The following is a 27,191-nucleotide window of genomic DNA, read 5'->3' as shown; positions in this document are numbered from 1 at the left end:
TCCTTTCATAAACTCTTTATTTCTCTATATACAATCAGTGAGAGCCACATAAACACAACCCCTCTGTGACCGGCAGCACCAAAACTGTACACAGAAGGCCTCGTTATTGATCATAATCAAAGCTCGATTGGTGGCACAGCTGTGTGATCAACACCTTTAGGTAAAGGCCTGTTATTCTGTTGTGTTAGAAAGCAGCTTGTTCCTTTTTTTCTCCGTGTGCACTCCTGCCACAGAGCGTTTGGTCAGATCAGTACCACAGGAGAGGAATGCAGTCTACTGGTGCTACAGACAACATATCAATACATCCTACGACAGCTAGACGCCGCATCTAAACCAGTCCGAAACCAAACAAAAACACACAGGACTGAGCTCAGCACACATACAGACAGATGTGGATGCAAAAAGATATCAGAAAGAACAGATTAAACACCCATTTAAACACGGGACAATCACCATGATGCACCAATAAAATCTAATAAAGTTCAGGACAAACAGGGAAACTTTGAAATCACCACCTGTAACAGATTCACCTTTTCACCTCTTCTCTCTGTACCATTATCAAAGGAACAAACTAAAAAGCTGTTTATATTTTACATTAAGACTGCTGTCATGGTTATTTGGCTAAACTTAAGCTGTTGGCACATTTATGAAGTTGGCTTTAGGCTCTTCTTTGTGCTGGGTGCTAATTTTCAACTGTTGTGCTCAATACTGAGCTAAGACAGGGACTATGGTTGGGCTGACACCCTCCAGACAGTTGATTAATGAGCTCTTGTTCAACCAAAGTCTAGTTGGACAGACAATCACACGTGAAAAAATCCATTAATCTGTTATTTGGAAGGATGGGAGAGAGACCTGATGGGTGTGATTGTTTGAGTGATGGATTAGAAAACAACACTGATAATGAAAAAATCTGCTCTGATATATTTTGAAGAAGTCACAACAGCCATTGTGACTTCAGATGCTCCCATTACAGAGAAGGTTGGCACATTACTCCACCTCCAATCAACAGATTCTCAAACAATGTACAATTTATTTATATACATTTTAAATTAATATTTTGCTTCACTGACTGATTGATGAGTGGGTGAAATGTTAGTTGTCTGCTCTAAGGTTGTCAAGATTAGATGAGCATATATTAACTAAGATCATGGTAAACCTTTACTTAAATAGATTATACAAATGTCTTTTGGTATAACAACCATTATATTTGTCTATGAAACAAATAAAATTTATGTTGATTTTTGGAAGTAATAGATCACTTTTTAATTTGTGTGGGTCTTAGGGGGGCTAGGCTTTTCTTAGGTATAATTGAGGGGGTCTCCAAGAAAAAAGGTTGGGAACCACTGCTCTAGACCATGATACCTTCTTACAGAAGTCCTAAGGTGACAAACATCCACACATTTATTTCTGTGTTTTCTCCAATAAAGGATAACTTTCTACAGAGTCCCTAAGGGGACGCTGTCAGAAAAAGTCATTGTGAGGAAAATATCATTTCATACATCAATGAGTTTGTGTCCTCACAACCAAGTTTCTGTTGTGCACAAGGTAGTTTTGCTCACAAGAAATGATCTCATGCACACAGGATAATGCCCGGTGAGCATGAGATCAAAGAAGCTTACCATAGTCACCATCTTTTCTTAGCTGTAGTAGTTGTAGCATTATAACTACAGCTGTCAAACAAGTAATATTTCTAGTCACATCAAGTCTTGGAGATTCTGTAGTTAATCTAACATGAATTGATTTCCTGTTTGTATACAGACTTGCTTTTAAAGAAAATAAGGCATTTTGGGTCATTTGAAGATTCTGACAGCAATTTAATCACGGTAAAAGGAACTTGGCATGGATTGAAGAGGAAATAAGGGAACAGTAAAAGGGTAAAAGTTTAACAACATGAGGTTCAGAGGACTTTTGACTGGTCCACTTGGCTGTCTGTGAATTTTTAAAATGAAATGGGGCATTTAGGAGTATAATGAAGCTTAATCGCATTGTGATGAATGCTACCAGCCCTATATCTAACATCTGAAAATGAGCACCTAGCACAAAGTAGTTTGCAAAAGTTGGCTCTGTTGTGATTTAAAACCATAACCACTGAAAAAGGCAACATTTGGTCTTCAGTATTACAAAAACTATTGTCTCTATAGAGAAATTTACTGCACCATCATCTCAGTTGGGCTGACACAAAAGGTGCCAACAACTACATTTATTTGACTGGCAAGCTAAGTGGTGGGCTGCTTTTTTATTTATGAGTTTCTCCTCTTCAGCAGGATGTGAATTAAAAATAAATATCAGTAAATCATCTGAGAGCTCGAACAGGTTTGCAGAAATGGAATTACTAGAACTATACACAATTTCAAGTCATGCTTTAAAAAAATAAGACAAAAACGTACCATGGAAAAGAAGAGACTCTCTAGAAAGGAGGAATTCTCAACCTTGGATGTGGGGTTTCAACGAACCATGCAGTTGATTCAGGGTAAGAACCCTCATTGTGTTTTCACATATACACTACTGAACATTTTTAGGGCTAGGCATGGATGTAAAAGCAAACAGCTAAGGTGTCTGCACTTAAACTTTACCAGATTTTTCCTGCCAGCCCTGAAGTAAATTTCAGTATGACGTCAGGGTAAGCCGATGTGTGAGCAGACAGTAAAAAAGAGGGAATTTCACGGTAAGCGAGTGAGCATGGGTGATGACATGGCTAGTCTGAGCTCCAATCCAGCAGGGATAACTTCTCGATGAAGGAGCTATTCTGGCAGATTTCTGGGTAAAAGCATCCTGAAATTTTCTCAAAATTTTCAGCAGTGCATGTGTGAAAACTGCCTCAGATTTATGAAGCATCTGCCACATTTCAGCCTAACCTGGTTCACTTTGTAACAGAATAAAAATGAAATCATGGAAATCACAGTTTCACAGAATGCAACAACTACTAAGAATCACAGAACAGGGACAAAGTCTTTTCAAATAGTAGTCAGCGTTCTCCTTTTTATCCTCCCTCCCTTCATCCGACAGTCCGTCTTGTCTCCGCCTCTCACTCCTGGCACAAGCACATTCATCTTTGTGTTTTCAGTGATAGGACTGTAATGGCACTACACGCGCAGATTGTGGCCATGCAGAAACATTTAAGGCAATACAGACATCTCCAGATGGTCTAAAGCTAAGGTAGTGTTCATTCAAGACTGATGCCCATCTCTGAGGCTCACTCCTACTTTATCATCCCTCCATCTCGGTCCATCAAAGAGGACAGGGGCAGATTAACACAATGTGCATCCACGCTCTTCAGCTCTGTCCTGTTGGCTTATTCTGAGGCACCTGGTAGGTCAGATCCTCGCTGGCCGTGGCCTGTCCAGTGGCATTCTTGGGTGTGTCGTAGGCTGACCTCCCTGAATGGGAGCTGTCTGTCTGTGAGAGCAGGGAGGACGCCCCAGCACCCATGAAGCTACACACTGAGGAGGGCTGGTTCAAAGTGGAGCTACCTGATGGGTGGCAGCCCATGTCCACCACAATAGGTGTGGCATATTCAGAGCCTGAAGCTGGGAGGGGCTCTGCGTAGGCGTGGTAAACATCTGGTGAGATGGGAGCGTCGTACAGGTCGGGGTCTGAGTACCCTGGGTCGGGTCCCTCATCAGGTTTGAAGGTGGATCGAGCACCCAGTGTTGTTACACCGCTGACCAGGGGCTGAGCATACTCTGAGGAGAGAGCGTGACAGAGCATGTTCATATCAAACACTTTATGGGTTATCTGAGGCCGGTGATACAGAGCGTGCTCAACATACGCACGTTATCTTTTCAGACATATAAGAGATCACTGTGAGGAGGACATTTTAAGCTGGTTATCAGCATGATAAGTCAACACAGATTTCCCATGACACAAGAGAAGTGGAGTTCCAGGGACAGAACCCATCATGGCCAAAAACAAGTATGACATTAGATTATATCAAACACCAAGAGAAAACTATAATACAACTAAATTAGAAGAAGGGAAATAAATTATCCACATTCACATCACTCCAGCTGTAGTAAAAAAATGCAGAAAAACGAAATTGCTCCCTGTGTGCAAATTTAACATCCTAAGTGCCCTGGTTTATTCTCAGTAAGAAATACATTTAATAAAAACTTATTTAGGGACTGTTTGACAGTTTTAAAAGCTGTTTTTCTCCAGCCCTCATTGACTTACTTGACACTAAGAATTTAACCTTCCAGGATCAGAGGGCATAGAAGGCGTTATTCATTGTCATGCAAAAAAAGAGGAGACGAACTACAATCTTTGTCATATTTTTTGATTGACCAACCTCGATCAGAAGGCAGCTGAAGCCTTGGTGTGATCAAACTAAGTTTTGTTTAAGAAATTATGTTTAGTATGTTAGCCTGACCTGCGTGTTTACATGAATTTTAAAAGTCTAGTTTAAGTAGGACTAGTTGATTTAAGATAGTGAGGTTCTTATTTTCTATTTGTAGCATTTTTGTCAGCTGATTACAATAATCTAGAAAAAAAACAGAGGAAAACCTCAAACATTTTTGTGCTTAAATTGCAAAATACTTCCATATGAATAAAAATGGTGACTTTGAGCCAGATCAGTGTGTAATGATCGACAATATGCCAGTAAACAAAAAAAATCCAGCTTGATCATAAAGCAAAAGCCTTCATTGTTAATGATGCTGAAGCAGCACAGATCTTTTTAAAATGTCTGTTCAGAATTGACTGGCAAATCCCTAAAGTGATGGTCAACAGTTATTGGCTATTCTTTGAGTTATTTTAACTTAAGGTGGTGTTGCGAGCGCAGGTGTTTTTTTTTGTTCCTGAAGAGACATTTCTAGCCATAAGCTCCCTGGAAAGTCAAGCATGCTGCTTGACTAACCCAGGGAGCATCTTCTGAGCAGAGTCTTCTCTGCCAGGTAAAACTGTATATCCATTTTGCAATAAAATGGTAAAATGTATAACAAGTGTTCCAGACTGAAATCAGACAGAATACACCAAGTAATGATTCTTCTTATCCAGGGGATTTTTTGTATCAACAATGTGTCTTAAACCTCTTTTTCCCAGCACCCATATTAAGTGATGCTGTGTTCCAAAAAGAAAGTACTGAAGCAAATAAAGATGCTAGGCAGATGCAGTCACGTCTAAATAGCACTGTGCTTTGCTCACCTTCATTGTCTATCTTTTTTTGAACTAAGGGGTCTTTTCAATCAAAACTGAAGGCTCGAGGTTCCCAAAATGCTTTCCATGCAGCTTGCAGCCACTGAAGGCGCAAGCCGTAACATTGGCCTTTTTTCTTCCACAGTAGTGGTAGTTGACTTATTAGAAATCCGAAAAACTTAGTGAGTGGGCTCCATCAGTGGGACCACACCCTTAAAATGTAGAATAATTCACAACAGAGGAAGGCCTGCAGAAGCTGATAAAGGAAATTTTTAACATAAAAAATAGGATAAATGGCTGATATTTCAACACCTAAAACTCCACAGGATTTCTGTAATAGTACATCTACAAACACAGTGAAAGGATGTTGTTAGAAAACACTCCTTCAGTAACCTTCTAACAAATTTCTTATAACACAGACAGGCAGTGCCCTCATCATTGAACTGTACTTACCTGCAGGTTCAGCATGCAGTCTAGGCACAGCTCCTCGCCCCGTGAGCCGGCCCACCTCACTGCTGCTGTACCGAACTGAATCCTCGGCCTCCACCATCTTTGAGGGAAGCAGCTGCTTCATGCTTTTCCACCAATCTGCAGCAGGAACACACGCGAGTTACAAAAAAACACATGCAGGGGGGTTTACATGCTGCAGACAGAGCACGAACCTGTGCGATCCCAGTGAGGGAGATCATACGTCCCTTCAGAGCTTTTTTTCCTATGAAGAGAGAGATGAAGAGAGAGAGAAAAAAGTCATGTACAGCCACAGGACAGGGATGACTTTGTATATGAGATAAAGAGAATACACACCTGTTCCTGCAGTGCAAAGCACAAACCACGATCACAACAAGGGCAGTCAGAGCCATGACCAAGATGGGGACCAGGACTGCCGCAAGGGCCACATCTAACAATTACAGTTAACATTAACCTCAAATGTTTGTATTGGGGATCCAATTATCTCTCTTAAAATCTGAATCAGTCTCACCTTTGCCTGTGTGAGGAGGCATTGTGGTGTTTCTGATGTCTGGGGTGTGCGTGGTTTGGCCGAGGTGAGGTGGACGTTTTGTTCCTGCAGAAGGTGGGGAATGATGAGGAGGTGAGAATATCCTGGGCGACAGTTCTGTCCTCCGCCGCACTGTAAAAAAAAAAAAAGTCATATTTTGAGAAAAATTCAAGGCTTAGGTGGAACTTTATGATTGTTTTTATCCTTGGATGAACAACCTCTTCTTACCTGGAGGAATTTGGCAGCCGAGCAGCTCCAACTTGAGCGCAATCCTCTGGTGCCATGAGGACGGATGTATCCTCAGAAAGCGGGCTTCAATTGGAGGAATAAAGTTATTCCTCACCTCGTGCAGGTAGTTGATGTTTCCCTGGAAAATCTGCCATAAAATGAGAACACACTCGATTATTAGTGCCAGAGATTTAAACCCAACACCAGGAGTAGCTTAGAGGAAAGAAAGTGAAGCAGATATTCTTGTTGCAGACTGTGAACAAATGCACTTTAAGCCATAAGCTGATTATTTTTCAAACTTGGCGAGCTAATAACTTCTCCTCTCCACACAATCAGAGGCTGAGAGGATCCCAGCAGAGCAGCTCGCAGACAGCCACTAAATCCATATCCATTCATTATTAATACCCCTGTGTCCTGACTCGTCTAACACAGCACTTAACTCAAACCACTGACTTCCCTCATTTCCTGCCATAAACATCCCTCAGTCAATACCAGTTTCTATGGAAACAGTCCAAGTATGTGTCCCTGTGGTCTTCTAAAGTGACATTTTTGTCCATTTGCTCTAATACGAAGGCAAAGGGAGCATAAAAGCTCCTGACGCAACTGTTGGGCAAGCAGTGTTTATTGATTTGTTGGTCGTGTTACCTTGTCGTGTGTAGAATTAGCTTCTCTGTAGATGTACCACTGCTGGCCGTCATTACTATACTGGATCTGGTACCCTGAAACGTAGTACTGGTACTCTCTCAGAGTAGAGCCAGTGGTGATAATGCCTGGATGAACACAAGCAGAGAGGAGCAGATGATAAACAGTTATCCTAATATGTGGTTTAAAAACATCTCACTGTGTACAGCTGTGATTGAATTTCAAAGATGCTCTCCTTTGGGACAGTGCTGGATGCTAACGTCAGCATGCTTACAACTCTGCTAATGCAGGTTTAACCTACACCACCACCCTTGCTAATGTTAAACACTTGTCCCAGTAGTGCCATCATGTCTTCCTCTGGTGGTTTCAACTCTACTGTGTTCATGAGCTTCAAATTATAATGAAGAAAACAACCTGGACACAACAAAAGTGTTACATTTTATTTATAGCTTTACATTTTAGATGGGATGCTGTTTTCAGTATTCAAAAAATGAGAAAATGAGAAAAAAAGGTTAATTAATCCTTCTTTTTTTTTTTTTTTAACATAAACTAAACATTCACCCTTGTTCCTTAGGCTTTAAGCATTCAGCATTGGAGCTACTGTGAATCAGAGTCAGAGTAAGTCATCTCTGAGTATCCTCTCAGCAATCCCTCTCCTGCATTTCACCTGTGAAGTGTCCAGAGGCAAGACAGTGTGCATCTACATGGTTTTAGTTAATACTGATGAATGCTTTATACTGAAGCCTATACAGGCTGTAATAGTATTTGTTACTGTATCTATATTTTTAAATGCTTAATCAATATTTTATTAATTTTCATTGTTTCAATAGTTTTGAGATGTAGTTTCGACCTCCAACTGCTAGTTGGCAGCAAACATTCAGCCATGTGACTCTTCTCGCTTCTCTTCTGTTTAGACAACAAGATCATGCAGGCCTTCCTGTCTGAGCAACCGTTTGGTTGTCCCTATCCAGCAGAGCAGCTTCTGCTGCGTTCAAAGTGGCTGTGTGGACTCGTTTTGGCTTCCAAACATTAAAGACAGAACAACTTAGTAAAGAGTCAAGTTGTTTGTCAGATATGTCATGCCAGAGTGAAATTCTTAGACAACATGATGAATCCACTTTTTCACCTGGAAAAAAGTGCCCCTCATTCCACCTCAGAACAGTTTAAAGCTTCTGTATGGAACGTCTGATTTGTGTCAATTGTAGCACCCCCTACTGACAAAGTTCTTTCTCATCTCTTTGCACTTCATATCTAATACATACAAGTTTAAATTTGCTTTGGTACAAAAATCTTTAATGGTCAAATGTATCACCCACTGGGAGTGTTTTGCTCTGGAAAACGCAAAAAAAAAAAAAAAAAAATTTACAGCTATCCCATAGCAGAAGTTAATGTAAAATAACCATAAAGAAACAGTTCATTTACATTTGTAGTCCAGCTTTCTTTAGTAGATCATAAAGAAGCATCAGTCATTACTTCGGTTTCATAACCATCCGTAAATTTCCCCACAGGGGCTTTAAACACAACCTTCAGGAAGAATAATTGCTGGACATTTTTGTTTTGAACAGTCTGTGTAAAAAAGACTATACAGTTTAAATTTATATGTATGAGTGTATGTATCTGTGTACCTGTGATCCTCTTCTCCCTCTTTAGATCCACCTGCAGCCACTGATGTTGGTCACTCTGAGCAGGTGACCAGGGAAGCCCCACCTTCTTCAGCCGAGCCCCTGATGGTCCCCACACATTGTGCTGACCAATGATGTTGTTCCACTCCCAGACAGACGAGGCAGACAGCTGAGTGTCTGCAACGCCGGACTCCAAACCCAATGTCCCATAGCAGCCTGAAAATGCATAAGGATATAAAATCATCATTAACTTGAATCATCAACTTTAAGTCATTACCTAATCACAACAGAACAGAAGTCAATGTTTAACTTCAAACATATGTAAAGACAACAATAAATATTTTTCACCCCAGATGATAAAAATATGGTCGTTGAAGTATCAAGAAAATTAAGTGAAAAATTCTAATGGTACAGATAAATTATAAGATTTTCTCACAAAATACTATAATGAAGAAAAAACTCACCATTGGTCCTGAAGGTGAAGAGGCTGTTTGACAAAGTTCCTCTGTGGAAAAAAAAATGAAAACACAGGTAGTCATCTTTGTACCACTCAAAGTTTCTGCCATGGAAAATCATAAAAAAAAAACTGGTAATTAAGGCAAAAGTGGTGCTGCAGAGAGTCATTTTACTGTCTGATCACATATTTTTTAAGATCCTTTTGACTTAGTACGACTGATATAGACATACAAACCCTAAGCAGATGATTCGAGTTGTTTGTGGCAGCTCTTACCCAGTGGATGTGACATTGTTCGCCAGTGCGGCCTCATAGTGAGGGATGCCTTTGCTGCTGACCACGCTGATCCTCCCTCCTACGGCATTAGACACCACACCTGCATGGACTGCTGCCACGCACAGCGGAGAGGACTGTAGGATGACAGGAAAGAAAGATGAGGGGAAAGGGATACTGGTTAAGAACTTGTACAATACCTTTTTTGTTTTCCAAGTATTTTTATTTTTTTTAAAGGAAATAAACAGTAGATCAAACATAGGGTACGCTTGTATGCACGTATAAAGGACCCAAACATCTCTATCACCCAAAGGTTAACAGAGGACCCCAAGTTTTATGGAACATCAAAGGAGAACTCCTAAATGAAAATCTAACTTCTCGGATTGTAGTTATTACCAGACCACCAGTATCCACATATTGTGAGTTGGGGGAGTAGCATGTTTCTATTTGAAAAGAAAGGTACGTGTGTCCATCAGGGTGATAAAGGAAATGACATGCTTTGTAGTTAGTAGTTGGGAGGAGACCAAAAAGAGCAGTCAGGAGGTTCAGTTTGATTTTTCTGTGAAGTGCCTTTTAAAAAGTTTTTTAAATATGTCCGACAAGAAGCTAGTAAGCCTTGGTCACGTCTGAAACATATGTGAATGATCAGCTTTTATACAGTACTTGCCTATTATGACATAAAGAAAGCATCCAGCACATTTGATGAACTGTGAAGAAACTCTTCTTCTCCTACAGGTTTACAAGTTGAGGTGTCATTAAGAACATTTAGTGTCATTTTTTTGGGCTCAGTTGGCAGAGCAGGCACCCATGTGCTGAGGCTGCAGTCCTTAATGCACTGGTCGTAGGAATGGTTCCTGATCCTGGCACAAGTTTGATGCCCCCACCTTCAGCTGCCCTATCAAATAAAGGTGAACAGCCAAAATGATCTAGAAAAAATGTATTGGTTCCCGTTATCTTACACATGAACTAGTTATAATCAGTATCTGTGTGTGCCCTGAAAACCCAGTATCAGTCCACCCTTAATAGGAAGTCCTTAATTAATGCAAGGCTTTCTTTTAAAGGCATGAGTCAAACCTGAACATATGACGTACATGTCTCAAGGCATGTTGTTGCCTGTTTAGCTTTTGGAATAAATGTGAATGAGTTCATATTAAAATATCAGTATCATTATCAGCTAAAATTAATATTTAAATATTTGGGTAACACTTTATTTGAAGTTTTATTTATAAGACTGACATTATGTTGTCATAATCATGACATGACACCTGTCATTAACATGAATAGGGCCTCATGAATGTTGACATTTTTTCATAGGGCATTATAACTGACATTTGCGTTAAAGGTGTCATAATTTAGCAAATGACACTTAATGGCAACATTCCTGAAGCACTATTCATGTTAATGACAAGTGTCATGTCATGATTATGACAGTATAATGTCAGTCTTATGAATAAAACTTCAAATAAAGTGTTATCAATATTAGCATATCGGATATTGGCAAATATCCAATGTCATACACCATTACTCATTAATATGCATAAAATTGAATAAATAACCCCTTTATCTGGCAGATTACACATTGGCTGAATGGAATCAGCTTCCCATAGGGTTAAACTTAAAATTCATGGATTAGGCAGTGATTTCTCCTTTCTCATTAATGGTCTTTAATTGATATTTTCCCTAGAAAGTAACATACTTACATAATTGTTGAGTTAAAGGAACTCAAACTAGGAATCCAAACTTCTCAAGCCTCTGAAAAGGGGTTCACATCTATCGAAGTGCCAAACTAATACCAATGTTACTGCAGGATTATTGCAAGCTAAGGCAGTTTCCAGGACATAGTTTGTAGGTGGGCGAGCAGGAACAGGATGGCCCGTCTTCCACTGAGACCAAAGCTCTTAACCTTCAGACTGTGGCAGATGAAGGCTGATGAGTCAGCATGACGTCACTTCTCTGCAGAGGGGATACCGAGGGGCACTGACGGTCATGATTCACTGCCGGCGGCATTCCTGTCCAAACCTACAGCCACATCACTGACAAACACACAAAACACAATGTCGCTGTGCTCTCAGGCTCCTTCAGTGAACAGCTGGTGGAGTGAGGAGGAATTTTATTACTGGAAAAGACCCACACTGGAATTCACAGCTGACGAGATTGTGGGGAAAAGCTCTGGAGACTCAGAGTGACAAGCACATGTATTAACAGAAAAACACGCGAGCACGGCGTTCAAATCCTGCCACAAGTCATCAACACTCTGCCTTGTGACTCTTAAATTTCCCAAAAACACACACCACCACTTCCGAAAGAGCGCCATACCAAACCACTAACACAGAAACAAAGAGCTGCTCCAAACCGCTGCACCCTGCCTCCAACTGAGAAAACCAAACCACTACACATACTAAATGAAACACAGCCATAAATATATAATAGATAGGATGTAGAAATAACAGAAACTAAAGAAATACAGGGTAAGAAATGTCTGAAACAGAGAAAGTGAGCTGCAGGGTCTGGCGTGGGTGTGGCAGTGGATCTCTGGTGATTCAGACTTAAATTTGGCTCCACAACCAACAGAACGTTAAATCCTGATGACATACAAAAATACACAACTTGCAGCCTTTGAAGAAAACGTTTTAAAGGTACAATATGTAGAATTTTTGCACTACAATATCCACATTAATACAAAAAGACTAGTTGAGTTCTTACATTACCTCGTATTTTTAAGTTATCAAACCAGGAGAAAGACTTAATCTTTATTGTCGTAGTGGTCTGTTTCCAGTCATGCCCATCAAAATGACCATTGTGACAAACAAGTCATGTTTTCCTTTGCCATGGAAACAAAGGGTGGGTGCTGCATCAAATAAAGCTACATAAGGAAGCCTGAGCTGCTGTAGAAAGCTGTAGTTCTGTTGCTGTATCTCATTTTTGTGCTGCTCACTTGAGACTGACCATGATTATTCTCTACTGGAAACTGCATGCTCTGTTGCCTGAGCTGTCCTGTATCTCCACCACCCCACCCCCTTAGCCCAATTAAGATTTTTGGCCCCTCTTAACATTTCCAAGTCAGACAAGATGTGCTGCTCAGGTAAGTACATCTCTGTTCTTGGTTCACATATAGGACTCTATTCAATTAAAAATCGCACTACATAAGGGGAAATTATTAAACTTCTGTGCCATTATTAAATCTCTGTTTCACTCAAAAAATGAGAAATGTGGTTAGAAGTGATCTTTCTGGTTAACACTGCAAGCAACTCATGCATGCTTTGCAAGTAGATCTGCATTCAAGACAATTCCAGGTCTTAATTTCCAGGTCTAAAACTGAAGCTCATAAGAGGACATTGATACTTTAAAGGTCACATATTATGCAAAATACACTTTTTCAGGCTTTTCTAGCAAAACCATGTTCACAATCCCCCCCCAAGAATCAGACCCCGCCCCTTCTCCACTTTTCAGAAAATTTGTGCTGAAACAATCTGTTCTCAGATTTTCCCCTCATGATGTCATGTGGGGAGTTAGTAAAACTACCATGTTCGGTTGGCCACATCCATATCCTGCCATATCCTGTGAGGGATGTAGTCAGGGGCGGAGTCAGACAGCTCATTAACATTTAAAAGAAACAGCTTGTTCTGAGAAGGGCTGAAACAGGGGTTTTTACACCTGCAAAACTCCAATACTGGAGTGTTTGTTAATCAACAAACTTCAGGCATGTTTTGGCGACCTCTGAGACCAATATAAACTTGTCTTAAAGGGGTAAAATATATGACCTTTAACATTGTGTTGTCATTGTTGTTGTGTTTTCTGGTTTACTTTCCTTGGATAAAGGTAGGTAACATACAGAGCAATTTAATATGGACCTCATGGTCACTACCAAGGAAAGTGGAAGTGCCATGAACCAACTTTCAACCCTAAAACTTAATAACAATGAGAAGCCCTTTCAAATCAAAGTTGCTGCCAGTGAAACGCTATAATTTGACATATCCTATGTCAAATTTTCTAACCAATCCAATCGGATTCTCTGAGTGTCTTTCATTTCTGTCAACCACGGCTTTGTCTGTCAAACACACTAATTAATTAGGGCAATATGTTTAAAAAGGCAGTTTTTTCAGCATGCTGGTAAACTGCAAACTGACCTGTTCTTGAGAGTTCAGGCATTATACACATTGTTGATGGTTCAATCTGCTTTGTAGATCATATAAAGGCTTCAGGATTAAAGTCAATTTCATTAATAGGGGAAAAAAAATCCTCACAGAACCTTTAAATTAAGCTTCTGAATTTTGAATGAAACAACTTTCATCATGTTATGAAATGCTTGATATCATTTGCACCAGACCCTATTTGACTCTTTCAGACAGCTACGGGGCATGAATATGTCTCAAAGAGATTTAACTGATAGCACACTTTAGCCCATGCACGCAGACAGGTTTTCTCAAACTTCTCAATCACACCATTTCCGCTCTCCAGCTTTTTGTCTCCACAGAACACACAGCTCAGCTCAGCACCGTCCTGCAGCTGGACTGGATTAGAGGCTTATTATTTTCAGCCAAACTATTATCTCACCTCCCTCTCACCCGCTGACCCTGCCCCTCCTCTGTTCCTGTGGGGCACCTCACTCCCAATGCTCCTCCCTGTTCTCCCCCTCAGCCAGCAACACCCCTCCTCCTTCATCACTCTAGCCCTCCTTCAACAAACCCAGAGCCATGAGCATGAGGTCATCAGACAGAGACTCGGCGCCCATGAGCTCACGCACAGTGGGGGTGCTGTGAGGTCATCAGAACAGGACACACATACCACGGAGGAGAGGTCCATTTAAAAAAGGAGAAAGAATGTAATGAAATATGTGCAGACTTGCAGCACAGTAATGAGTGGGAGTAGACAGGATTTCACAATGCTTGAAATAAACTTTGACAGCAAAGGATACTTTGCTGCCATTATGACATGATACTTTTATTCCCTATAAAATAAAATGTGTGCTTATAAGCTACAACACTTGTAAGGACTATAGCGTACCTTCGTTGCTAACACCATAACTGCACAGCCAAAATGAAATGATACATTAGTCACTAAAAAGACACATTAGATGTTTTCATCGTGCATTTTCACTACAGTACCGTAATGAAACTTTGCTGAACTTAAGCCTTGCAGCATTCTAACTGATCATGTGACAGCATGATATTGTGCTAGGCTTCGCTGCTAGGTCTTCAAATTAATCCTTCCCCTGTTTTACACCCCTGTTACTTTCTCCAAGGACAGCCCAGAGAGGGGATCACCTCTATTATCCCTCCCTGACATTCATAGTGAAGTCGAAAATCTCACAATGATGTAACTTTGCCAAAAGACTGTTGGCATCGACTTAAATGATCTTGGCCATGTTGTTCAAGCCACCGCCACCCAGAAGTCAAAGGTCATCCTGTGGGACGCTCAGCACTCTGCATACGGTGTTTAGACTTCTGCCATCAGGGATCCAAGGGGAACATGCATTGTTCACAATATCCCGAGAACCAAAGGACGGGTCTTTATGGAGTAAATTCTGATCAAAAGCGTACCTATTTGGCCAATCAAAAGACATCCTCCGACATTTATATCCATTCCTGAACATTTTTAATCCAGGCACAAAGAGTGGTGTATACTCCGAGCTTTGATGGCACTAATCCACATCACTAAATCAGTGATAATATGACGATCTTTTACATTTTTTGCAATGAAAATCTCAGCATTCCTGCTATGTGTTCTCCATTTTGACACTAGAAGTAAATGGCAACAACTTCCTGTTATACTTTCAGCCAGTCATGATGCGCCACTTTCTTTTCTTCTTCTAATGTTTGTTTGGTGGTAGCGACCAATCAAGGCCAGCCAAAGATCAAAAAGAGATGAGATATTTATTTGTAAGTTTGAAAGGCAAGATTATCCTTAGTACCCCCCGCCCCCCGCTTATATTTAATGTTTTTGTTTCACCCATGAAAACTCCCCAGACACCCAAAATAGGATAGTTTTCTTTAAAAGCTTCTTGCCTTTATTTGAAAGACAGGGTGATGAGAGACATAAGATATGTGGAGAGACTGAACGAAGATATGTACCAGAGTGCAAAGGACCACAGCCTCTGTGCATCAGTTTTAGACATACAATGCATTGTTTCAAACATGTGGTACTAATATACTGAATTATCAAAGTATTGATACTTAGGACAGTCGGAGCCACACATGCACATGTTAACTTCCCATACTCACCTCTCTGTAACCATTAGGTATAGTTCCAGAAATCTCCTCTGGAGAAGTCAAGCAGCCAGCGGGACAGTATTTACTAAAAAGACAGAGACAGACGGCATAATGAGTATCAGATGGCCTGATAGTGGCACAATTATCCACACAAAGCAAATGCTGTTTACCTGAACTCTGCCTCAGAGAAATCAGTTCCTTTGTCCAGGCAAGTGATTAAATCTGTAAAAGGAAAACAAACAGTGTCAGAACTGGTTTCTCCACACTTCCCTCAGCCTCCAAACCAGGCTTTTCTTCCTGCACCCATTTCCTGCTCAGGAGGGAAAACAACCCCCAGCCTGTGCCAGGTAATCTAAATTTCCTATTATCTCTAATTATGTTTTCAGAAAAGTCTCATGATTGACTAAGAATCATCAGTACATGTGGAAAATACCATTGAGGGACATCATTAGAATGGACAGGAACTTACGATACTTTGTTGCTACTGCTAATATGGCACATACTTCATCATTAATATGGGCGTTCTAGCTATGGATCTATTTTATTTGTTTTTGCTTTTTCCCCACCAAGTCACTTCCAGAGCAACAACACAGTTATGGCAGGAGGCTGATCAACAAAGGTCTGGTTCTGATTGAGGTTCCCACCTGTTGAAAGGCTGTTTTTCCTTGCTGCTGTTCATTTACTAAATGCTGCTTATTGCTGCAGTCATTGTGGTGGATTAATGTTGGATCTCCACAAATGATAAAAAAGAGAACAGTCTAGACTTGTTCTTTTTGTGAAGGGTCTTGAGATAACTTTTATAGTGAAAAGGCACTATAAAAACAAAAATTGACTGGTGTTGCTCAATACTGTCCAAAATATTCCAGAGCCCAGAAATGTTCACTTGGGAATAGAGAAACCCATTACATCTAAAGGCTAGATGTTGTAATGTTTCATATTTTCCTTTTTCAATGTATGTATTAATAAAAAAATCAGTTTTAAAAACATTTCTGATAAATTGTTTCAGTCCTTTTTATTTCTTAAAACCCAAAAAAGCATCAGTTCAGCAATGATTCTTCAAATTAAACTTTCTTGGGGACAACATATTATCGTCAGTTTATGAGTTAAATAAGTTAGTCACTTGTGTGAAAGACTTACTGATTCATATTTCTCAACTGCAAAGACTTATTTCTATTCAAAACTAACAAACACATCTCAGAAGACTTGGAAAGGAAGTTTACTGGGTAAGGTTAACAGTGACATTTAAGTGATAGTTCCTTTTTTCAAAACTCTCCTGTGAACTCGCCCTAATGATGCAGCAGTGGAGTTTTTTTTGGAGCGTTGGCTTGAATATTTGCTTTTTTAAATGACGGCATTTTAAAATCTACCATGAAAGCTTTTTACAACTTTCCATGAGTGTTCAACCCCCTGCTGCTATCAGAAAGATAAATCATCGTCCATGACTCAGTAAATTAAGAATGCCGTTTTTGCTTTACTTATGCAATTTCAATTTCACAAAAAAATTAAAACCATTTAAACTTTGGTCTGTTAAATAATAAAGATACCAAGGCTGAGGTTCAAGTTAAAAAACACCATTAATTTTAGGCCTGCCACAGAAATGAGTTACACCAAACACGTCCGAACAGGATGCTGTGGGCTTCTTTGGATTCTTCGTAAACCCTGTGGTGGGGGTCAGTCGAGCTGAGTCTTGACCACATTATCAAAAATCCCATTTATCTGGTAAACCAGCCAGTGACTCAAACTGAAAAAAACTCCCAGCAACCGCAAGTCACCATGGTGACTGATTTACTTAGCTGTGCAAACTTTCCTCCCACGCTCATCTGCACCGTCAAAGACACGAAAAGCACACAGCAGAGTCTTTGGGGGGAAATTAGTCCACTAACGGCTGTGTTTGTCTCCCACTGTGATATTAATGATTACAGACAGTCACATCTCTTCCATTTACGTCATGTTTCTTCTCCTTTTGTGGCTTTTAATTATCCACTTTTCTGAAAATATTCCCTATTATAATGCGCAGCACTCTATAAAGTACAACCAAAGAGAACTGTCAGCTATTATAAAAGTAAACATGCAGAAGAATTGGTTTCTGGGTCTCGTAGATACAAAAGCTGCAGTATTCTTGCATCAGCTGACTTAGAATGAACCATCAGTTTTATTAATTACACAGCTGTCATGTGCAAAGTTTAAATAGGTTTCCTTGGTTAAAGGAGATTTTAAAGTCAGTGCCAACTATTTATAAGGCAATATAAAGAAAAGTCTATCGGCATTACTGATAACTGATCATTAATTAGGAAATTTAGCAAGGAAATAAAATTACAATCCCCATGTTACTGCATTTCAAATAAGGAGTCTGAAGATGTCATCAGGGTTTTTGAGTTAATATAATTCAAACTAAACTGATTTTAACTTCAATATAGTTTACAGATTCAATGATAAAAATAAAAATGTTTCCCTCAGTGTGCCATCCTTCCCTGCAGTGGATGGCACAACGATGGATCAGCAAGTCACAAGAAAACAGAGTGGTAGTTAGCACTGTGTGGGTTCCATCAACCAAATGCCAGTATTTTTCTTTATGAGTTTTTGGAGTACTGAATAATGTCTTTGGTGAAAAACATCTGAGATGCTCGTTTTTTTTCCATCAAGATAATGTTCACAACTTCTTGAAGTGTAAACATAATCACAAAAGTAAAAAGCTAAGATCAGGCTAAAAAGGAACTTACATACACACCCATCTTTATTCAGTAATGACTGACTTCAGCACCACCACCAAGTGTTTGACTTTTATCTCACACTCATATCTCCTGTATTTAAGACTTTCTTTTTAGTGTGGCCTGATCAAGGTAGAGGACATTGCTGTGTTAATTACAAATTTAACATAATTTTTACTAGTGGATAAGTTTGCATGTTTCATGTGATGATGCTATAAGTCGCCTAAAAACTAAAGTAACTTTACTTTACTTGAGCCCCCCCCCCCAGTTCAACTGAGTACAGTCTGCTGTTATTTCAGACATCTTACTGTTATTTCAGACATCTTACTGAAAAACTAATTGAAAAATCCCGTAGACATCAAGATAGTGGAGCCTTAAGTGTTTATATGCTAATTAAGTTGCAGGTTTTAGTACTTAATCCTGCAGCACTCCATTACCATGCATTTTTATTCAGACACACATAAAAGAAGAATACATATGAAAACACTGCTCCAAAATGTTGATTTTCATCTTAATAGTACAGCTTTAACCCTCTAAGTGGATATTTAGTTAGTTAGACAAATGGGCATTTAAGTACTAGTCATGATGTTTACACCCCCTCAAAATATGCCAGTGGCGTTACAGACTGGACCCAACATGATATCACACCACTGTGCAATCAATATAAATAGCTTAAGGCATAAAAACTGCAGATCTTTGTTACAGCCCTGTATGCTGTAAAAAATACCTATTAACTCAGCCAGTTCTCACACAACTTAAATCTTTAGTTTGTGTTCATATCAGCTGACTTTGCAGTTGACTGATTGGTTTGTAAAATTTTGCTTTGTAGCACATCTGCAATGCTCTGACACTGTTTCGAGTAATTCCGTTCACCAATCCAAGCAGGACTCTTGGGTTGTGTGCCTGAAACCAAGCGGTAGCTGTAAGCCCACTTGTTTAGTGGTATTATATAAAATCAGAGAAATGTTAGAAGCTTCTCACTGACAAGAAGCCTGACAATAAAACCACAAAATATGAGGACTTTCCTCTTCTCTCAATAACCCTTACTTCCTCCTGACACTTTGATCCTGTCCCTCTGAAATGACTGCTCAGAAAAGCTCCATCCTCATTCTATGCTAATCTCTTCTGCTTATTTTCAACTGTCGCTTTTCAGTTTGGAAAAAAAGTCACACACTATCATAACAGCAATAATAATTTCACCCTCAGGTCAGTCACTGTTTGCACTTTTACACCGCAATGTGGCAAAGCCAGACTCAGAGGCGCTGTGCTTAGAGCAGGAGAGGAGAGATCACTTTATACAGTCATAAACTTGAGCTGGAGCCACCCGTCTGTATTCAGCACTGTCTGATAAAATGACCAATGTCCAATGACATGATGATCCTGCTCACAGCTGCTGGAATTTGAGATATGTGGCTGATCAGATTCTGGCATTCACAGTAGAGCAGCTCCTTATCTCCCTCTGTTTGTTTAAGTAAACTCCCAATGGTGAGCAAACGTCACATTGTAAATGCTCATCTTAGTGTTCCCATGCAGTTGCCACAAAACTGCAGACGCAGTCCTCCATTCAAAATAAATCATCTTAAAGAGACTGTTTTTACTCACAGCAATGGGACTATGGAGGCCGACAAAAGTAAGCATCCTGCAGCAGTTTAAAGATGTTTAAAGGGGAATTAGTTTCAGGCTTAAAAATGAAGCTAATTCAAAAAAATTTTAATAAAGTAGAATGACTAAAGTCTGGCACACACAAAGATTTTTCAGACCTTTTCAATGTGAGAGACCCCATACTTAGTGGCCAATGAAGACTGATTTATCCATTTTGTTTTTATGATGTCTGATGTGCAATGAGCTCCCCTCTCTCAAAACTCCAAATATCACATGATGGAACGTGACGTTAAATAAACAAGCCAGAAGAGGCTAGCTGCAAGATACAACTATTGCAGTAGCTGTTTCAGACAAGCTCCCTACTTCTTACAAGTCACGCTGTAAAAACAAACATGTTGTTGTCACAAATGAACAAGTTGGTCCTCCATTTCTGACGTCCATCTAAAGCAGGCCAAACACTAAACAATAATCGTGTCCATTGTTGGGCTGAATCCTTCCAACAATGGACACAACCAAAGTCAGCAAAGACCCAACTATTTGATGGTTCTTAAAATTATTTTGCCAGACTATCCTGTAGTGTGGTGTTTTTACTAGTACATTTTTCCCTCTACGACCTGATCTGAGGCGCGCTGACTCGAAATCATAAATACTAAATATGTTCAACATTTATCACCAAAAAGCAAAATCGAAACCACAACCATGGCAACGGTAGTAAACATGAAGCATAAAGTTTTACGTGTGCAGCAAAACACACCACAGACTAACTAACCGACAAGGGAGGGAGCAGGACCAAAATTGCAAACACAATGTATTTAGCATGTAGCTAACAGCTGGCCACATTAGCGTCTTCGCTCTCATGTCGCATGTGACCGCACAAGATTTTGCGTTTCAGAAGGCGGGACAAGGCTGACTCTGATAGCGGGTGAACAGATGAGTGGGGTCTCTCACATCGAAGAAATCAGTTAAGATTTCAAAAATCTTTGTGTATGACATGCTTCACGTTTTGTATCATTGCCATGGCTGTGTTTGTTGTGCTTCCTCCTTTGATTAGCTTGCTTTCTGATTGGCTATTGCTCAGTTCCACTTACAATCCTGCCTGTGCCTGAGCTGTCCTTGGTGTTTCCCACAAAACACGATTTCTGATTACAAACACAGAACATGTTTAGTATCTATGGTGTCAAGTTGGAGCGTCTCCTGCTGGTCTTGTGAGCAGATCGGGGAAGGAAAATCACTCTTGACACACAACAGGAAAATCTGTCACAATAATGTTTAGAACATCTGATAAGCAGGCCTTTACTAACTTTGGTCAGAAGAAGGCAATCAGGCTGAAAATCGGCCCAATTATTTTGTTGTGTGCCGAGCTTCATGAAACAACTAAAGCATAATACAAATAAAGTTACTGTCAAAATCCAAACCAAACTGTTTTGAAGCAGAGCGAGGAAAATGCCTAACAATGCAAAGTCCAAGGAATAAAATTTTTAACTCAGAGAGAAAAACATATACAGTGCTTAACAAATTTATTAGACCACCTGTAATAAAATGAGAAAACATAAATATTTTAGAAATCTTTCAAAAAGTTGTTTAAACTCAAAATCTTATTGTTATTTATTTGGCAAACAATAAACTGAAACAACTAAATAGTCCTTTTTCACACACAATAACCAAAAAACTTGCCTTGATAACATTTTGCATTCTTGCTGGCATTGTTTTTATGTACTTTTCCACAGTCTCTTTTGTTATTGAGTTCCAAATAGTTTCTAGCTGTCCCCACAGACTTGCTTTAGATGAAATTTTTGTGCAATCAATCTTTGAATCTACCAATCCCGAATTTGTTCAATAGGATTCAAATCTGACTTTGACTTGGCCAGTCCATCAGTTCCAGAACTCCAGATTCCTTTTTCTTGGTCAAATAGTCTCTGCACAGCTTTGAAGTATGCTTGGAGACATTGTCTGACCAATCAGATTCAGTCCATGATGCACTAAGATGTTGTGGTAGACGTTCTTGTTCATGATACCATCAATTTTCACTAATTTGCCCACGCCATATCCACAAATGGAACCCCATACCATAATGGAATCTCCAGCGTGTTTCACTGTGGGTGCAATGCATCTGGCATTGAAATGTTCTCCAGCTTTTCTGCGGCCATAATGATGATGCTGACCAAAGAGTACAAACTTGGACTTGTCCGTCCAGAGTACCTTCTTCCAGTCATCAACAGTCCAGTGTTTGTGCTCCCTGGCAAATCTGAGGCGTTTTTGGATGTTTGCAGGCCTCAGTAATGGCTTCTTAGCAGCTATTTTTCCCTTTAAGCCTTGTTCCGTCAGTTGTCTGCTTATGGTCACTCTGGAGACTTTCTCAGACTCTGATCTAGAAGGATTCATCTCTGCCTAAAGATCAGCAGTGGTCTTCCTTCTGTCTCTAGTACTTCAAATCTTGAGGTGTCTGACATCTGCTTCAGTTAACTTTGGTTTCCTGCCTCTTCCTTGGCACATTTTGTAAGTACCAGTCTCAGCAATAGACTCCAAAACATACTTGACCACACTGTGAGAACACTTGATGTCTTTCCCTATTTGTCTCAGAGACCATCCGGCATCATGAAGTGCTTTAATGCAGACTCTTTCATTTTCAGTGAGCTCTCCACGTTTTACCATTTTGAACAGGAATGAGGAATTTCAAACTGAATTCACCTTTTTATACCCAAATTTGAGCCAGCTCACTGGACTTCTCTGAGAAGTCAGAAATTAATCAAGCATAACATTCAACCACTAAAAATAATTTTTCTGTTCAGGAATGTAAGTAAATATCTATAATTTGACATATTAATCAAGAAATAATAATGTGCTTTACTATTTTTTCAGTTGTTTTGTAAATCAGTAAATTTGAAAATAACAATAATAATTATATTTTAGCATTAAAAATACCATTTCGGTTAAAGACCTTCTACATATTGGTGTATTAACCACTGCAGAAACATAAAAAAATGATTTTCATAACTACCAGTGCTGTTAATTTAGGGCAGCTGTGGCATAAACCTTACTTTGGGTGGTGGTCTAATAAATTTTTAAGCACTGTACATTCACTAAAATACGAACTCCTAACTGTAAGTAACTGCCTTGATAGAAAAAAATGCTTAACTTAAATCTGGATCCTATCACCAACTCTTTCATTAAAGGAGAAATTCTATTAGCTGGCTGTAAATTTTGTTCCTCCACTTTAGCCGCATGTTTATTTTGTGAAGTGCTTCCAATAATGTATTTATTTTGGTATATTCAATGAATTCAAAATGCTTCTGATTTTTGAACTATGTTATTCTTTATGAAAGGCTAGTGATTGACAAAGGACAAAAAATAGACAATGGTGTTACCAGCTAGTTAACCGCTATAAAAATGCATATAATCCGCTTTGATCCCAAACACACTTTGTAAAACTGGAAAATTAGCAAACACCACAACATTGTGTTATGGTTCAGCTTTAAGGAGTGAGATGGGACCTTGTTACCTGTGTGTTCAGTGGTGGAGTAGGACAGGTAGAGTCCACGTCCAGTGTGGTGGGTCCCACTCATGAACTGGACGGTGACCTGGTTGCCAGTGGACTCGATCAGCTCATTGACCTTCAGACCCAAACCGCAGTATTTCACTGTGAAACAACAGCAGGATAACGTACATGAGACACACAAAGACGTTCTCGGTAGTTAAAGAAGCCTGACCAGTTGCAAATAAATAACTGGCATACATTCAGCTTTATCAATTATTCATGCAAAAGGAATCTTTGCTTAGTGACAAAACAAAGTAGGCCGTATGGCACCACAGAATGACACAGCATTACCCAGCCTTTAGCTCTCTGTGAAAGACTTTTATTAGATATTCTAATATATCAACATTTATATGAAGCCATGGATATATCAGCTATATTCATTTGACAAACTGCAGCTATCAGTTTGCTTAAAATGGACAAAGGGAATACTACACAGACAAGAGGCAGTGAGACACAACTGGCAGTCATATTGATCTGGTTGTAACTCAAAACACATCAATCATTAGCTATAAATCATCTGACCAATGTCTGATTACCAGTTGTGACTTGTCTGACTTAATCATGTCAGAGGCAAATCTGTCAAATTTGGGCAAGATGCATCTGCTGAACTCAATTAAAATACATATAAATACCTTACTTTCAATGAGAGAAAAATCAAGTCATCACAAATCAAGCATTACAAGTACAAGTTTCTCTCACCAATCTCACTCCTTCCAGGTCCAATGCCGTTGTAGAGGCGGAGGTAGTTGACCTGGCATTCACTGTTCTCGATGTCCAACTCGGCAAAGCGAAAGTGGATCCTGTTGCCGTGGGGAACGCTGATCTCCCACTCACACACTGTGTTGTTGGGGTACGTCCCAGGGTAACCCAGAGAGGACAGAGTCCCACTGCTGGGACCGAGCACACTGGGACCACAGCCATCACCTGCAGGAGAACACAACAACACAGTTACAGGAAAAGAAAGAGGATGCCAGTAATAAAGCACAGATGAGGTGGAAACAGGAAAGGAGAGAATAAAGATAGAGTTCTGCTAAACTCCAAATTTATGAGGCAAATTTCTCTGAAACATCCGTGAAACACTTTCTTTAGCCAAATATTAAAACCCTCTGAAGATTACAGAGTAAAAGTTGTACTTGGTGTTTATTAAATATAACAATCACTTACATAGATCTTTTTTCCTCTCCTCTAGACCTCCATACTTATCAAAAACACACCAGCAAGCCGAATTTTTGCCATGGGAAAAGTGTTTTTCTTCAATAGGTACATGCATTCCTTCCTCAGTCCAACAATGAAATAACCTTTTCATCAACTGTTAAAAGTAGTCCGAGATATATCAGCCATTTACCCCTGTTACAATACAACTGAAACCCCCACTACATGAAATAGTTCACACTTTCTGTCCTGCAGTCAAACGACCTGTTTACACTGTTTTGGGCATTCAAATACTAAGTGATAATTCTAGTTTAAACCTCCCAAAAGAGCTGAATAGCAGCTTACATTGACCTGTTATTGTAAAATGGATATCCTGAGACTTAGTCCTATAATACATGCTATTTAAAGCCATCAGGATGTTTTACAGGCAAAGAAAACTTAATAAATAATTGGTATATTAAGCCTTACTTATGTCTGCCTAATTAATGTAGCAGTTAGTCATTAATTGAAGCAGAAAAGTTGGCTTTTGGTTTATAGACAATAACATTTTGGTTCTGCTGTGGAGTAAATAAAGTGACAAGAATTATATATGTATTATATATATATAATTATATATAAATGCAACATAACCATCAAAATCTATTTTCTAACAATGATGATATGACATCTATAAAGTAAAGTTTGTTTTGAGTCCACTGAGCTGTCAGAAAGCTTAGACATGGTGTCTGCTGATGCTGAGGACTCATGGCTCTGAGATAACACTCAACAGTCACGCTTCATGGTGCTAAGTGGATGTTCTGGTGTTACGTAAGAACCTCACAGTGGACACTATCCAGATGAACAGGACAAAAACAAAAGCTGCCAGCCTCACAAACACAGAACAACTGCATGGTTTCAGCAAAAGGTCGGAGTACCTTCCTTTAACTATCCCTTATATGTAAACAACACAGAACCTTACACTATTATTTAATATCTAGGCTTCAGCAGAAAACATCCAAGTAAATATCTCCTTCCACAGTTCAGAAATATGACAAACTGTGTCCACGTGTTTACAGTCATACCCCCAGTGCTACCCCACCCCCAACCTCTGACCACCTGAGGTCGGCTGGGGGCTCTAAAAACATATTCAAATGTCGGTACATTACAGAGTTAAATACGAATGCCTACAAAACCCCACTTAGTGTTGAAGTTAAAGAAAGCTGAAGAGATGTCGAAGTGAGGGCTACCTGGAGCGAGCAACAAGGCCACTAGCCCCCAAATGCTGTTTCTCGTCCACAGAGAACTTAAAGCCAGACTCCATTAACAGAGCTCATTATTTAAAGGTCTATAGCTTATCGAGAAACGTAAATACGAGACAAGCTTCAACTCTGGGCTGCACAGAAGTTTGTCAAAGCCAAATGTACATGCATCAAGCAGCCTTTCCACCGAGCAACGGTTATTCTTTATCAATCTCAGTCTTTCAAGAACCGGTTTGCCTGGTTTTTCCACACCGAAAACACCACGACGGGCGGCGGCAAGCGGTGTAAACCGAGCGGAACTCCACGTACACACGGCCATGTAAGGTAGGTTTTAACTTTAGGGGACAACAACAACATGCCTCACACTTTTCTCACTTATAATCATCTGTGTTCACACTTAAGAGCCAGCATGGCCCGCATGTCGGTGCGGTTGCACTCGGCTGCTCCAGTTGTCACCGCAGCTGTGCGGCACCACCAACCTTTCTGTGCTCGACAGTCTTCCGTGGTGAGGATGATGAGAATCGACAGGACGAGAACCCCGGCCCCTGTCGGTCCCCTGCCCACCATTACCGCTCTGCCCATAGCAGCCTGCAGTCTGAATGCATACTGCTCGCTTCTGGACCGGCTTCAACCTGTACCAAAAGAGAGTTAATAGCTAAAACTTTTCTTTAAGTCCTAGAGAAAGGGTCCGCGTGCAGGTTTCCTCTTGTCTTTTCACGTGAACGATCCAGTGGTTAGCGACACTCTCACTATGGAGGTAACTGCTGCTCACACACAAACACACACATCGAAGCTGTAGAGCTACTTCCTCCACCGAGGCTCCACCTACCGATCTGGGATCTGGGATACCCGAGTCCCCCAAGTGGTCTGAATGATCCCACACCCCTTTAATAAAACCTGATGTTGGTTTATTGACGTATAAAAATATTGAAGTACTTATCTTTGTAAAAGAAAAAAAACAAAAGGCAAGCATTAAAACATTTACCCCCTAATTTAGATAATGGCCTGGCAACAGTGAAGGAAAGAGAGAAATATTTAAAGGAAACCCAAAAGGCAAAGATTATGATTACAGAAAAAAGAAGTCTAGACAAACTATTAAGTAAAGCAGAAAAAGTGATTTAAATCATACATGTAGGTTTGGTTATGTGAGAATCTTTTTTTTAAAAATGAATAATGAAAATGACTTGCGGTCATAATGTAACCCTGTTTCAATATTAGAAAATTATTTAAAAACCAGTATAGATCAGTGTTCCCAACTTAACCATAATTTTAAAAACTGAAATCACCTTTATACATTATATGGACAAAAGTATTTAGGCAGGGACTCTATGACATCGTATTCAAAGACATGTCTTTTAATATGAAGTCCACCCCCCTTTTGCAGCTAAGACTTTGGGCTGA

General features: G+C 39.8%; 1 protein-coding gene across 1 annotated transcript; it reads right to left on the bottom strand.

The window, feature by feature from the left end:
• Positions 1-26,570, bottom strand: dcbld2 (discoidin, CUB and LCCL domain containing 2). The gene is made up of 15 exons (XM_041806594.1): positions 26,270-26,570; positions 24,100-24,324; positions 23,365-23,502; positions 15,726-15,777; positions 15,568-15,640; positions 9,350-9,483; positions 9,084-9,124; positions 8,623-8,835; positions 7,001-7,125; positions 6,356-6,503; positions 6,110-6,259; positions 5,935-6,028; positions 5,793-5,842; positions 5,584-5,718; positions 1-3,683 (listed from the first exon to the last, which is right to left on the bottom strand). The coding sequence occupies exons 1-15, from the start codon at positions 26,370-26,372 to the stop codon at positions 3,274-3,276; spliced, it is 2,091 nt and encodes a 696-aa protein (XP_041662528.1). The 5' UTR covers positions 26,373-26,570; the 3' UTR covers positions 1-3,273.
• Positions 26,571-27,191: the final 621 nt, after the last annotated feature.

Source organism: Cheilinus undulatus, linkage group 15 (genome assembly GCF_018320785.1).
Source record: "Cheilinus undulatus linkage group 15, ASM1832078v1, whole genome shotgun sequence".
Lineage (NCBI taxonomy): Eukaryota > Metazoa > Chordata > Actinopteri > Labriformes > Labridae > Cheilinus > Cheilinus undulatus.
Note: the sequence above shows the minus strand (reverse complement) of the source record. Positions and strands in the feature narration are given on the sequence as shown.